The 14379-nt window shown below is 41.5% G+C and overlaps 1 protein-coding gene across 1 annotated transcript in view; it reads left to right on the top strand.

The window, feature by feature from the left end:
* Nucleotides 1–14379, top strand: part of LOC126278763 (odorant receptor 59a-like) — a 60178-nt gene that overhangs the window by 20453 nt on the left and 25346 nt on the right. Inside the window, exons 3-5 of the mRNA XM_049979040.1 lie at nucleotides 1869–2383; nucleotides 9217–9316; nucleotides 12738–12851. Of these exons, the coding sequence (XP_049834997.1) occupies nucleotides 1869–2383; nucleotides 9217–9316; nucleotides 12738–12851 (729 nt within the window). The remainder of the gene's footprint in view (nucleotides 1–1868; nucleotides 2384–9216; nucleotides 9317–12737; nucleotides 12852–14379) is intronic.

The following is a 14379-nucleotide window of genomic DNA, read 5'->3' as shown; positions in this document are numbered from 1 at the left end:
GATGCATTCCGGAATGCAGAATGGATATGAATGGATGCTAGTGATCAGACAGGATTCTCACGTACTTGTCACCAGGCAGAATCGTATCGGGATGTAACAGGGGTCCCATACCATTCCAACTGCACACACCCCACACCATTACAGACTCCTCCAACTTGAGGAGCTTCCTGCTGACATGCAGGGTCCATGGATTCATGGAGTTGTCTCCATCCCCGTTCAAGTCCATCTGCTCGATACTATTTGAAACGTGACTCATCCGACCAGACAACATCTTTCCATTCATCAATAGTCCTATGTCGTTGTTGATGGGCCAAGGCGAGGTGTAAAGCTTTGTGTTGTGCAGACATCAAGGGTACACGAGTGGACCTTGAGCTCCGGAAGCGCATATCGATGATGTTTCGTTGAATGGTTCGCACGCTGGGACTTGTTGATGGTCCAGCACTTAAATCTGCAGCAATTTGCTGAAGGGTTGCACTGATATGCATTGAACGATTCTCTTCAACCGTCGTTGTCCCGATCTTGCAGTATATTTTTTCCGGCCGCAGCGATGTCGGAGATTTGATGTTTGACCGGATTTCTGGTATTCACGATTAACTCGTTAAAGGGACGTACGGGAAAATCCCCACGTCATCGCTTCCTCGGAGATACTGTGTCCCATCGCTCGTGTGCCGACTATAACAGCGCACATTCAAACTGACTTAAATCTTGATAACCTGCCATTGTATCACACAGTTTCTTTGGCGCTTCAGTGTATCAGTAAATAGAGCTATCTGGAAAGAGACGCTTAATTTCAACCAAGTTTATGTATGGTTGAAAGTTACTGTTACAGTACATCAGAACCAGCAATTACCGTGAGATAATTTAGGTTATGATGAAAAACTGGTCTTCGTTCTAAAGAAATGGTTTCGGTAAAGTTTCGTGCGTTCTTCCTGCTACCTTCCTTATAGACAGGTGTAATCTGTGCTTTTTTTTAATCTCGTGTCACAGTTGTTTATCACTCACCTTTGCAGTAGTGTGAGAAGTACACTGGGAAAGCACATCTGTATCTTATTTAGTAATGCAATATTTGTAAATGGAGCTAAGTATTTTAGCTTTTGTTATGCTATTGTTAATTTCAGTTCTCATGTCATCCATGAGTGCCATTGACAGTGTCTGAATGTGGCTAGAAGCTCTTTGGGTTTTGTGAGATATCTTTCAATAAGATTCTCTTACAGTAGTCACTGAAAGCTTCATGCATTGCTTACTTGACAGCTTGCTTTCATTCATCAGCTTTCTGTTCATGGTTGTATACTTTGTTTCAGGTCTATTAAGCATAAGTCTCTGTTTCTTTGCAGTTGCTAAGTATAATTTACGCTTTTTCCCATCATGCACTGTTCTGTATACATGTACATATCCAGTGTTTGGTCATCTGTCCTTTCATAATTGAGCCACAGTCCACCCACACGCTGATGTCCAAAGATAAATGTTATGAGTTCCTCACTGAGATGTGAGACAGCTGCCCCTTTATCTAACTTACTAAATATGTAAACCTTCCTACTAAGTGTGTAAACCTTTCATTTAACTACTCTTTTTACTGTATTAATCATTATTGCTACAACTGGGTCTTGGTCATCAGTTTCAGTAGGGATATTCTCAAAGAGATCTGGTCTACATGTTGCTATTAGGTCTGTTCTGTTTCCTTTATGAGAGGGCCCCTGAACTATCTGGTCTAGACAATTCTGAGAGATGACATTTAGTAATGCTTAGCAGAATGTCAAGTCCCACCCATCAGTATGGGCTACAATTATGGCAGAAGATTCAATAGAATTATACGTATTAGACTTGACGTACTGGATTTGAAGGTGAGAGGTGATCCCACCGTGTTTCAGGGGGTGACTGTGACGGTGGTGCTGTGGATGGCAGATCCACTCATACGGGTCCTCACGTCGCCACCAGGGGAGAACGGCACCAGGCCGCTCATCTTCTGGCTTCCCGTAGACGTGCAACACTCGCCCGCGTACGAAATCACCTACGCCATCCAGGCTGTTGGCATAGGAGCTATCGGACAGACGAGCATCTTGATGGATATATTCATCGTCGTTCTCTTAATTCACGCAGCATCCGAACTAGCTGTTCTGAACGAGAACGTCGAAGTAATGGGGCTTTCGAAGCTGCGTGGGCGGGCAAATAAAGAAGAGCGAGACATGAGAGTACAGCCTCTGGAAAACTGCACTGATGAACTGCACAGATCACAAACAAACTATGTGTTCAGCGGATATTTGGTTGCACCAGAGGTAGATGCAGATAGTCAGGGGGATCTGTTCTTTCTGAACAGAGACCACAAGGGTTGGAAACTGTACAACTCTTTAGTGAACAACATACGACATCATCAACTTATTATAGAGTAAGTATGTGTTTCATTTATAGACTACAGTATGCTCGGACATTTCTTACATTAGTAGAATCATGTATAATACGAGTGAATAAAATGAAGCGCGTTAACTGTTCTAAAATTTTAGCATCACATGCGTACTTGGAAATCCGTATTGAACCACCTTATCGAGAACAGGGACTGAAGAATTTATTAGTACTGTAATATGCTTGGATGCACTCCATCAGTTGGTCGAGACGTAGCTACTTAATGAGGTAACCTTCTTTGAACGCGTCAAAATTACGTGATTTTCGTAGTTTTTGTTCAAGTTAGTTAAAAGTAATGCTAAATGTGAGGATATAATTTTACTCCTTACGATTCGGTCTCTTCAATACATCATTTTTGTGTTCGCGTAGGGCGCTCCATGATACCGCTGCACCAGATGTATTGTTCACTTGCAGACGGAACATTGGTCACCGGCGGGAAATCTTCGACCCCCAAAAAAATAATTTTGTATAAGTTATTTTCAATATAATTTATGTCAGCATACATAAGATAGTGTAAAATTATTAAGTTTTAATAAAATGTTGACGTGTTGAAACAAATTTGATTTTCTTCGCTCACAAAATCGAGGCATAAGCGTTCACCGAAAATAGAATTTTGAATATATCGCAGAATGGCTACGTACGCTGTTAAAGAATTCAGTTTAGAATACCAGCATCAAATTCTGATCAGAACCGTATATTCCGTTCGTAAGTTATGTTTCTTGCGAATTTCATTTCTCCTAGAATTAAGAGGCCAATCGAATGGAATTTTTTTTTTAATGAATAACCATTATGAGGCTCCATAGAGACCCATCAAAATAATAAAGATAGAAGCCATACTCTTAAATATGGGGATGACAGATAAATATTAATGTTCCATATACTTTTTGATTGCCTGACCCCAAATATTTTTCGTTGTCTTGGTAGTACTGAAGTCTTAGAGCCCATACAGAATACTGAAAGCTCACTTAAGCTTCAAGTAATTTCCGAGATTACATCATACTCTTACTCATGTCTTTGAAGAGCCATCCCACCACCAGATTCGCCAGTTTACGACCGGCGGGTATCTGACTAACATCTCCATGTCGGTTCGCGTTAGACAGCCTGACAGGCAAGAGTTAGGATAACATCGTACTGTTTGTTTGATGAAATGATGAAACTTCCCAGTGCCGGTTCGTGAGAGTCTGGGGTAAGATAGTAAGCATTTAACATTTACGCGGCTTACAGTCTGCAACTGGCCAGCAGACAGGCCAAATCACTATGCCAAGTCGTATATTACTCGTGGTCGGTAATTACAGGAACAAGATCTAGACCAGCGGTCGTCAAGCTTTTTCGCTCCAGAGCCAAAACTGACATTGTGAGGCGGTAACAGGGGCTGCGTTTGGTAACCTACATAAATTAATATGTAATGAGCTGCCAATGGACTACCTATTGTAAGAGTGCGTGAGGTTGGCAGGTGGTGCCCTCATTACTGTTTGTTAAAAGTGAGCACGATTCGGAACTCTTAGCGTCGACTGCTCACCTTGTTCCGTTTGCTGCCTCTCTGAGACCCCAGAGCTGAAACACTGTAATTGCCTGACAAGTTTTGTTTTGTTGTTTATGTGCACAGATGAATAACTGATTAATAAGAGTAGTTTATTTAAATTAAATGTGTTCTGTATGCAATATGCGACACGATCAAAATTACTTACTAAATATTTTCAACTCCATTTTCTCTTTTTCTCACTACATTGTGTTACAACAGTCTTAATTAATTTAATGTTCCTTGCTACAAATAGGTACCGCATTTGAAGATCACCGTCTCCGTAATGTTTATTCCTTCAGTGTCAAAATTCATACAAAAAAAGATGGTTCAAATTGCTCTGAGCATTATGGGGCTTAACATCTGAGGTCATCAGTCCCCTGGACTTAGAACTACTTAAACCTAACTAACCTAAGGACATCACACACATCAAGCCCGAGGCAGGATTCGAACCTGCGACCGCAGCAGCAGCGCGGTTCCGGACTGTAGCGCCTAGAACCACTGGGCCACAAAATTTATACGGCAGCAACTGATCAGTAAGTGTCTGGCACGTCCGTGACTTGACAGTACTGGAAGACAAACAGTGTATGCAGTTCGTTTCTTCGTTGTTAGGAAGCGTCACCAGTGCTGGTTCTACCTACGATCGGGTTATACACATCCCAGATCCTGTAACACTGCAACGGCCGCGTTACCTAACATTCTGTCCCTGGGGTAAGTGGCCAATTCACGTAGCTCACGGCCGAATTCGCCAATGTCAATTAAAGTTGAGCGTGTCACAAATTCCTATCTCTGTTACTACTATTATCTGTTACTGCGCTGGAAAGCTACCCTTTTGAAGAACATCTTAACGTTAGTTGACGTTCTTGTTAGTTGTCAGATGCATATTGTGTCGTGACTAATTGACTGACTGCCTCATGATCGCCCAGCCCAAACCGATGATGACAGAAACTAGAAACCTGGAGAATGCATGGGACTTATAGTGCTAAGAAGTGATTTTCCAGCGCACAGGAGGTATAACAGGGATCAGTGCATTTTTGTTTTTTGAATTATTAAGGCCATTTTTAAGTTAGACCTATGAAAATTAGTATTTAGTTCTCGGTCAGAAATAAAGAGATATGTGTTTCAGTATTTTTGGAAGTTTAATCCTATGTGTATTTACTACCTTTTCCAGCAGAAGGAGGTTCTTACTCATTGGTCTGAAGATGACCATAGTAATGGACGAAACTGGTCACCGTATAAATAAATTGTGATCAAGACTGTTTTTGATAGTAAATATCTGTAACACATTGATCACTGTTCACTCCCACAACGTATTCAAAAGTATTTAATCCTATGATGTTGAAACAGTAGGCGAAAGGTTTTCTTGAAAATATTTCATTATTAAAGAACCACTATAGTGTTTTTAAAGCTACATCTATGAACATTGGTATTTTGTTTTTCGTTTACAAATTAAAAAAACATCGTTGCAAATACACTTCTCGGGTTTGCCGCAGGATTGTTTTGTGTAAGTTGTACAGTATTTCATTGATGCAACCGCTCGACATCATCAGCTGCTCCTATCACTGCTGCGAGGCGCGACTGACGGTAATCGCGCGGCGGCATCGAAATTTATCATGTCGGGAGCACGCAATACGCGTTCACGGGAAGACGCTCTTAGTTGGAGGAAAGCGGCTCTCCTGGTGCACCCTGCTGGGAGCCGCAGAAAGTCTATCCGCGCGAGCGCGGTGGGCAATGACTGTGCTGCCGGACACTCCTGTGGTTAAAGTCCGAACTAAACCTCATCAGTGTGTTGCATCTCGTGATGAATCGGAAGCTCTTGTTTCCCCTGTTTTGATTTAATGGCAGCCAGTGCTGGATTCCAGGCGGCTCTTAGTTCAAAACCTACATCCCTGTTGATAAGATTGTGGGCCGTACAAATTTGTATGGCCTCCTTAACAAAGTCCCAGAAAGATGACACTGGAGATAAAATTTCAGTCTTTTCGTAAAATATACAATGTCTCGTGTCCAGGTACGGCTCCGCTACTGCTGATTTATAAGGTATGTCGATGGTGTTCCACGAAACATTCTTCCACGGCATGTATGCTCAATATAAGATTTTCCACATTGACATGGGATTTTATACACGCCACGTTTCCTATGGCAAGGTCGTCTTTGACCGAGCACAACAAGTTCCTCAATTTTGCTGGTGGCCGAAAAACACACGATATCGTGCGTTATGTGGCTTTTTTCTATTTTTGAAGACATGCCGCCAAAATAGGGTAAGAAGCCTGTTGCAGTGGGCTCCTCCGCATCTTCATTTACCGCCCTGCCTCGAATTTGCTTAGAAAGGAATGCATGGCGTATCTGCCTATCAGAATAAGCATTCTGTTAGAATACCGTTCTTAGATGCTGTAGATCACCAGGCAGACTGTTGGCATCTGAGACCACATGTGGTCTACGCACCGCGGCAAACCGGCGACAAACCCGAGAAGTGCATTTGCAACATATCCGTCGGGAAAGCATGAAAAGTGGTTCACTGTCGTTTGAAATGGAACCCCTAAGGGGGCGAAATAGGGGCTGAGATTCTTTATGAAAATATTTCATTACGAAAGCATTATAAAGCTACATCTATCAAAATTTGAATTTGACTTCCCAGTTAAAAATAAAAAAAATGTATTTCACTGTTTCTGAGAATTGAACCTCTATGTGGGTGAAACGGCAGCGGGAGGGGTGGGGGGTTAATATTATTTAATATTATGGAAATGTTTAATTGTTCAAGCATTTTTGAAGCTATGTCTATGAAAATTTGTATTTCGCTTCTCCGTTTTTGAAAATTCTGCCCCTTAAGAGAGCGAAACAGGGGATGAAACGTTTTATGAAAATATTTCATTGCGAAAGCATTTGTAAAGCTAAATCTTTGAAAACTGGTGTTTCGCTCTTCGATTAGAGATGAAAAAAATACTTGTTTCTGTATTTATAGAATTTCAACTACTAAGGGGGTGCAATAGGGTCAGACTGATTCAGTGAATCATCATCGCCTAGCCTAAACCGCTATGGATAGAAACTTGATGTTTGGAGATGGTGTGGATGTTACACTGTAGGCATTGTTTTAGAAGGATCTGTCCGAAATTCCACTCCTATGGTGATGAAACAGGGGATGAAAGAGTCTTTGAAAGTTTTTCGCTACTAAGGGAATTTGAAGCTAGAACTACTAAAACTGGTATTTGGCTTCTCAGTCAGAAAATAAATACATGATTCAGCATTTTTGGAAATTCAGCTACAAAGAGGGTAAAATAGTGCTGAAAAGTTTCCTGAAAATAAATAGTTACTAAAAAATCAATAGAGGATTTTTAAGACTTCGTCTATGACAGCTGGGATTCGACTTCTCGGTTAGGAAAAAAAAACTAGTTTCTGTGTTCCTGGAAATTCAGCAGCTAAGGGAGTGAAATAGGGAATGAAAATCTTTAAGAAAATATTGCCTTACATTAAAAAATTGTAATGGTAAATTTATGAAAATTGGCATTTCACTTTTCGGTTACATATAAAGAAATATTTGTTAGGAGATGAAAGTTGCTGTGGAAATATCTCCACAAGAACGCAAAAGGCATGATTAACGAAAACTTTGGACTCCAGCTACCAGAACCGCTGCCCTGTCAGTGTAAACTTGGGAAAGAGCAAGCTTATAACATCAAAACTTGAGAACGTGTTGCAGTTTGTGAACAACATAAAAATTCGAATAAATTATAAAAAAAAAATCTCTGCAGGCCACACGGTCTACGCGAGAAAAGCAGTGGCCGCTAAGCTATTCATAAAATACGACTGAGAACCGCAGCTCGCACGAATACCTGTTTCTATGAGGGTGAAAAAGAACTATAGCCCATGACGCACGTTTACACAGACTTTTTTCATCCACTATTTATGATTGAGGAAATTAGTGGCAAACATTACAAATAATTTCAAACTTTTAGGAAACTTTTTATCACTGACAATCCCCAAAAAATGATGAAAGGAAAGGTTTATCGCGGAGTACATTTTTCACTGTTCATGCAGTAAAACTGTCGCATCAGGCATGGCGTTTTAATTTATTAGTTTTTCGCAACAAGTTTTGTTTGTAGAAACTTTCGCAGGCAGTTTCCTCTCATGCCGCTGAATGTGCCTACAAAATTATATCATTGTACGACACATAGTTCAGGAGATATGACATGATAAACAATGAGCATATGGAAACCGAAACAGCAGTTTGACATTCGCTAGAGATATAGGAGAAATATTGTGTCAAAAATTAAAACATCAAACAGAAATTTTGCAAGGCTGCTTGCACCAAGCGAGGCGTAGTTTGTCATTTGCCGGCGTGACGGTTGGCTTATGAGCAACCACTCGACCATGAAATCCAAACTTTCTCACCTCCCGCCTAACTGTCACAGTACTTGCAGTGGATATTGCTGCAATCTGGAATTCCCGTGTGATGGCCTAGATAGATGTCTGCCTATTACATATTACAAGCCGGCGGCGGTGGTCTCGGGGTTCTAAACGCGCAGTCCGGAACCGTGCGACTGCTACGGTCGCAGGTTCGAATCCTGTCTCGGGCATGGATGTGTGTGATGTCCTTAGGTTAGTTAGGTTTAAGTAGTTCTAAGTTCTAGGGGACTTATGACCACAGCAGTTGAGTCCCATAGTGCTCAGAGCCATTTGAACCATTTTTGAACATATTACGAACCTCTTCAACTGTCGGCAGTCTCTGTCAGTGAACAGACGACCTCGGCCAGTACGCTTTTGTGTTGTACGTGTCCGTTCACGTTTCCACCTCACTATAACATCTGAAACATTGGACCTAGGGACGTTTAGGAGTGTAGAAATCTCGCGTACTGACGTATGTCACAAGTGAGACCCTATCACCTGACCACGTTCGAAGTCCATGAGTTCCGTGGAGCGCCCCATTCTGCTCTCCGACGATGTCTAATGATTACGGAGTTCGCTGATATGGAGTACCTGGCGGTAGGTGGCAGCACAATGCACCTAATGAAATACATATGTTTGTGGGGGGTGTCCGGACACTTTTGATCACATAGTGTATGAACAGTCCCTTTGGGTGTATGTACACATATAAGTGATTTTAATGTTTTTACCCACCTTTAATCGATTGAAGTTCGACAAGAAGCGACTGAAATCTGGATATACAATAAATATTATTTACGACTGATTGCTCTACCCTTTACTAATTGAAATAAGTACCTGCTTTCCCACGGGATCAAACCGCACAATGTCTATGACTTTTGTGTCAAACTAAATACGGTAGTATAGCATTCTGTTTACATTCTCAGGTACGTCAAAGATCTGGAAGTGGTGACGAGCACATCTCTTTACCTCCTGCTGCTTGCGAATGCGCTGAATGTTTGTTTGCATTCTTTTGGATTCGTAGCGGTAAGTGCACATGTCACCATATATCGGTATGTATGAGTAGTAACGTTGTTTGTGTATGTACCCTTCAGAGTGACGCCAAATTCGTGAGTAAATTAAATCAGATTACTGTTTGTATGTCTACGTACTGCGCATGTTTCTCAGTGAAAGAAGGAATATTTACAACACACGTCTGGGAAAACACTTATTAACAGCGTACGTATGTGCCGAATTTTCACAATTTAAAAATAAAGAAATTGGTGCAATTAAAAAACTAGACCTAAAAAAATAATTTTAAGGTCATTTCAGAATACTGCTTCATCAAAATAAAAAGATTCACCATACATAATTTTTCTATACGTGGCATGCTGAAATGTCTTACTTTTCATGTTTTACATACGGTGTTAGTAAATATCTATGGAGAAAACTCTTTGACGGAGACTGATTCGTTGTTTTTCGCGGATTTGAGGACACGTAAAGTCTGCTAAAAAAATCGTTGTTTGGGCTGGCTGCACCTCCAAATTATAGAAAAAATGATTAGGAAATTAACACAGCAACCCTAAAACTGACCAGTCTACTACTGATCGGTGCATTCACCGACGTAGCACATGACAGGAGCATCGTCCTTACTACACTATCTTGAAACGTCCCCTTAGAGCAATTATACATGACTGTGCTTAAGCTTACACACAATGTTTATTTTAGCGCAACGCAATCTGACTTTCAATAATCCTTACAAAAGAATGTCCCTGACGAACATTAACCAATACCTTTCACAAATCACTTACCTCACACAAATCTTCGTTACTCGAAGTACTGCAATACAGCGAGCGCCACTACTGCCAGCTATATAAAAGATTCAAACTACTGACGGCACTAACTACTGATAGGCATAGTTAGCTAATGAAAGATTTTGATAAAGAACAAGCAATGTATTTACCTCAATAGTGTTCAAACGTAATAATGTATATAGGAGTTCATGACATCCAATCTTACAAATTTCAAAACTCCGCCATCTCTCTCCCCACATCCACCACTGCTGGCGGCTCACCTCCAACTGCGCAACGGTACGCGCTGTTAACATCCAGCTGCCCAACACTACAATGGCAGACAACACTGCAAACTAGCCACAGAGTGCACCCAGCACAGCCATTGACTTTCATACAGAGCGCTACGTGACGTTACCAATAAGAAAACCTAAAGAGCCTACTTACATAGCCACAGTCCATAATAATATTAAGTTCTTTTTCGAAAGCACGTCAGTTATTGTCTTGACAACCGTAAAACAGCACCATCAGTCGACCGCGGAAGCTATTTTCGCGTTGCTGAATATTATCTTAGAAATGGGATAGAGATGACGCCCGATGTTATCCTCTACCGAAAAACACTGTGGAAAAAATGAAAGACTATCTTTTGACATAAAGTGACTGATTATACACTCCATCGCGAGGTAAATCAATGCCCAATTTTTTACATTGTATAATGATTATCTGTTTCATATTTTTATCTATTCATAAGGGGTTACGACGTTATGTAATGCTCATGAGGTTACTTATAAATGGTGTTTCAAACTATTTGCAGGAGATGAGTGATAGGTCACATCATGGGGAAGAACTGTTTGTTAGAGAGAAAATGTTCACTAATGGTTCACAGGCGTCCTTTAGTATTCGCCAGTGTTGGGACGACGATGCTTCACCAAAACAGCGGATTCTACTAACTAGTTGTACTGCTTACTCCCCACTCAAATAAATTAACTAATTTTCAACAAGAAAACCTCATAAAAGATTGTCTAAGTGGAAAAACGCGATATAGAAGCGAATCAGGAATATTAATTTTGTTCTTCCTAGAACGGTCTACGTGTATCAATGACTGGATTACAGGGAACACACATTGCATACACACAGCAGAATGCGTAAGCCCTGCTGCCTCTCAGCGGCACAGCCAGTGTAAAAAGGCCCGTAACTTTGGTGGGTACAGTGGAACATAAGTTGTTCCCCATGACTTGAGTTATCACCCCTGGATATTTCATGCAAAAAATTTGAAACATACTGTATACAAGAATGAGATTTTCACTCTGTTGCGAAGTGTGCGCTGATATCAAACTTTCTGGCAGATTGAAACTATGTGCCCGACCGAGACTCGAACTGGGGACCATTGCCTTTCGCGGGCAAGTGCTCTACCATCTTTTTTTTCTTTTAATCTCATTTTGTTTGCTTGTGTTCGTTTCATCTGCTCGGAGCGGCCGTCGTAAGACATCCGGTTAAGTTCGTTGTTGATCGATTAACTCCGTTTTTTTATTACAGAGGGAAGCTGACCCTCTGACCGAACACGCTGAGCTACCGTGCCGGCGACCATCTGAGTTACCAAAGCACGACTCACTCCCAGTACTCACAGCTTTACTTCTGACAGTATATCGTCTCCTACCTTCCAAACTTTACAGAAGCTCTCCTGCGAACCTTGCAGAACTAGCACTCCTGAATGAAAGGATACTGCGGAGACATGGCTTGGCCACAGCCTGGGAGATGTTTCCAGAATGAGATTTTCACTCTGCAGGATTGTGTACGCTGACAGGAAACTTCCTAGCAGATTAAAACTGTGTGCCAGACCGAGACTCGAACTCGGGACCTATGCCTTTCGCGCGCAAGTGCTCTACCAACTGAGCTACCGAAGCATGACTCACGCCCGGTACTCATAGCTTTACTTCTGCCAGTATCTCGTCTCCTATCTTCCAAACTTTACAGAAGCTCTCCTGCGAACCTTGCAGGCTGTGGCCAAGCCATGTCTCCGCAATATCCTTTCTTTCAGGAGTGCTAGTTCTGCAACGTTCGCAGGAGAGCTTCTGTAAAGTTTGCAAGGTAGGAGACGAGACACTGGCAGAAGTGAAGCTGTGAGTACCGGGCGTGAATCGTGCTTCGGTAGCTCAGATGGTAGAGCACTTGCCCGCGAAAGGCAAAGGTCCCGAGTTCGAGTCTCGGTCGGGCACACAGTTTTAACCTGCCAGGAAGTTTCATACTGTATACAAATTGCATCTCGGACTACAGTAGCTGAAGCAACTGAAGTCGCAAACTGAAAAATCAACACGGAAATTAAGAAGTAGGAAATTGTTTCTGGCAAAGCATCGGAGTAGAACAAAACCAAAGCTGTAGCACTTAGAACATTTTTTAATATTTTGCTAATTCGCCCGAGATGAATATTATTGTGACATACCAACAGAAGACTTCTTTCGGAGTGTAGACTGTGGGGGTTGATTCATTTTCATGTTACGAGTGTCATCGAGTCTTTATTCTTGATTAATTTCAACTTCCGTTTCCTTTGAAAAGAATGTAACTGAAGTTTTTGGGCTTTTTACCTCACTTTTTTACAGTCTTGCTTATAAATAAAATTTTGTATTTATAATAGCTGTATTGATAAATATTGTGTGCTATTTGAAACGCTGGTGTTGTAGTTGTTTCAGGAGGGAGCTACAGGCTCGACCGTAATTAAAGAAGTGCTCTCGTTCCCATCCTTCCTCGGTCAGACGGCGCTGTACTGCTTCTTCGGACAGTTAGTAATCGACCAGGTATTTAATATTTAGAATATATTTTTTATATTTTCGTCTATGATGACAAAATTGTTTGGTCATTACCAGTGTCGCTCAGCAGTGACCATCTCCAGTTCTGCAGAAAAATATGGGAAACCTGAAAGTTTCTTATATATTTAAACTCGTGTTCGTAAATGTTAAGTTGGTGTCTGAGAAATGTGTAAAACTTATTTTAATGTAGAGGTATCTAAATCTCAGTGCAGAGCAACAGAAATAAGTGAACATTTAATTCTGAACGGAAAGGCGTCACGCTGCACGATACGAAATCCAGACCAACAGGTGCATCAGACAATTCGTCTGCGAAAAACCAATCTGTTTTCACTGAAATTTGCATATGCCTCTTGTTGACTACAAAACAAAATGTTGGCCCTCAGTATTGTTGATCTTTATCTTTAGTCTTGCAAACAGTCACTGTATCAGAGCTGTGATTGTAATTATCCTAAATGGAACAAATATTAACTTCTCTCCCTCAGCAAAGAGTTTGGGAGTAATAATAGATGAAAATCTAAATTGGACAGAGCACGTAACTGCAGTGTGCAAAAAAGCGTCAGCATCCCTTCATGTCCTACAAAAATATAAAAAACTCTTCCCTTTCGATCTGAAAAAGAAATTAGTACAAATGCTTATTCTCCCAGTCATTGATAATACAGTGATATTATCCTACAAGGCCTCTCTCAGGAAAATTCGCCACGTCTAGCACTGGTCATGAATCCCTGCGTCTGATATATGTGTGACGTTCGACTTTTTGATCACATTTCACCAGCATAAGCAAAATTGTCCTGGCTGCGTGCAGACAAACGCAGAGATTTTTGTTGTGGTTGGCAGGAGAGCCAACACCGTATTACTAAAGGAGGCCGAAATGCACGCATCTCAGCTCACGCAGGCTAGCGTGAGGTCTGGAACATGACAAGGGAATTAGAATTGAGAAAAACGGACGTAGCTGGTGGAATACTTAACTTTAATCCATTAATGATGCACGTCGCACGAGACAGTACATGATTCACAATATCAATGGTAACTGATAATGGCGCCTTGCTAGGTTGTAGCAAATAACGTAGCTGAAGGCTATGCTAAATATTGTCTCGGCAAATGAGAGCGTAGAAGTCAGTGAACCATCGCTAGCAAAGTCGGTTGTACAACTGGGGATAGTGCTAGGAAGTCTCTCTAGACCTGCCGTGTGGCGGCGCTCGGTCTGCAATCACTGATAGTGGCGATACGCGGGTCCGACGTATACTACCGGACCGCGGCCGATTTAAAGGCTACCACCTAGCAAGTGTGTTGTCTTGGGGTGACACCACAATTTTCGTACACTATGTGTCCTCTACTGCCTTATAAATGTACTCTGTCCCTCGTATCTCTCCTCGTCCCTAACGCTCATGTCAGAACAACATGACAGAAACACGCGTTCCCATTATAATAAAATCGTTACTGTTTCACTGCATCATTCAGTCACCTTCTCCATGTCCTTTGCAGTAGCAGGAACCCGACTATGGAATAACCTCCCTCG

Source organism: Schistocerca gregaria, chromosome 6 (assembly GCF_023897955.1).
Source record: "Schistocerca gregaria isolate iqSchGreg1 chromosome 6, iqSchGreg1.2, whole genome shotgun sequence".
Classification (NCBI taxonomy): Eukaryota; Metazoa; Arthropoda; class Insecta; order Orthoptera; family Acrididae; genus Schistocerca; species Schistocerca gregaria.
Note: the sequence above shows the minus strand (reverse complement) of the source record. Positions and strands in the feature narration are given on the sequence as shown.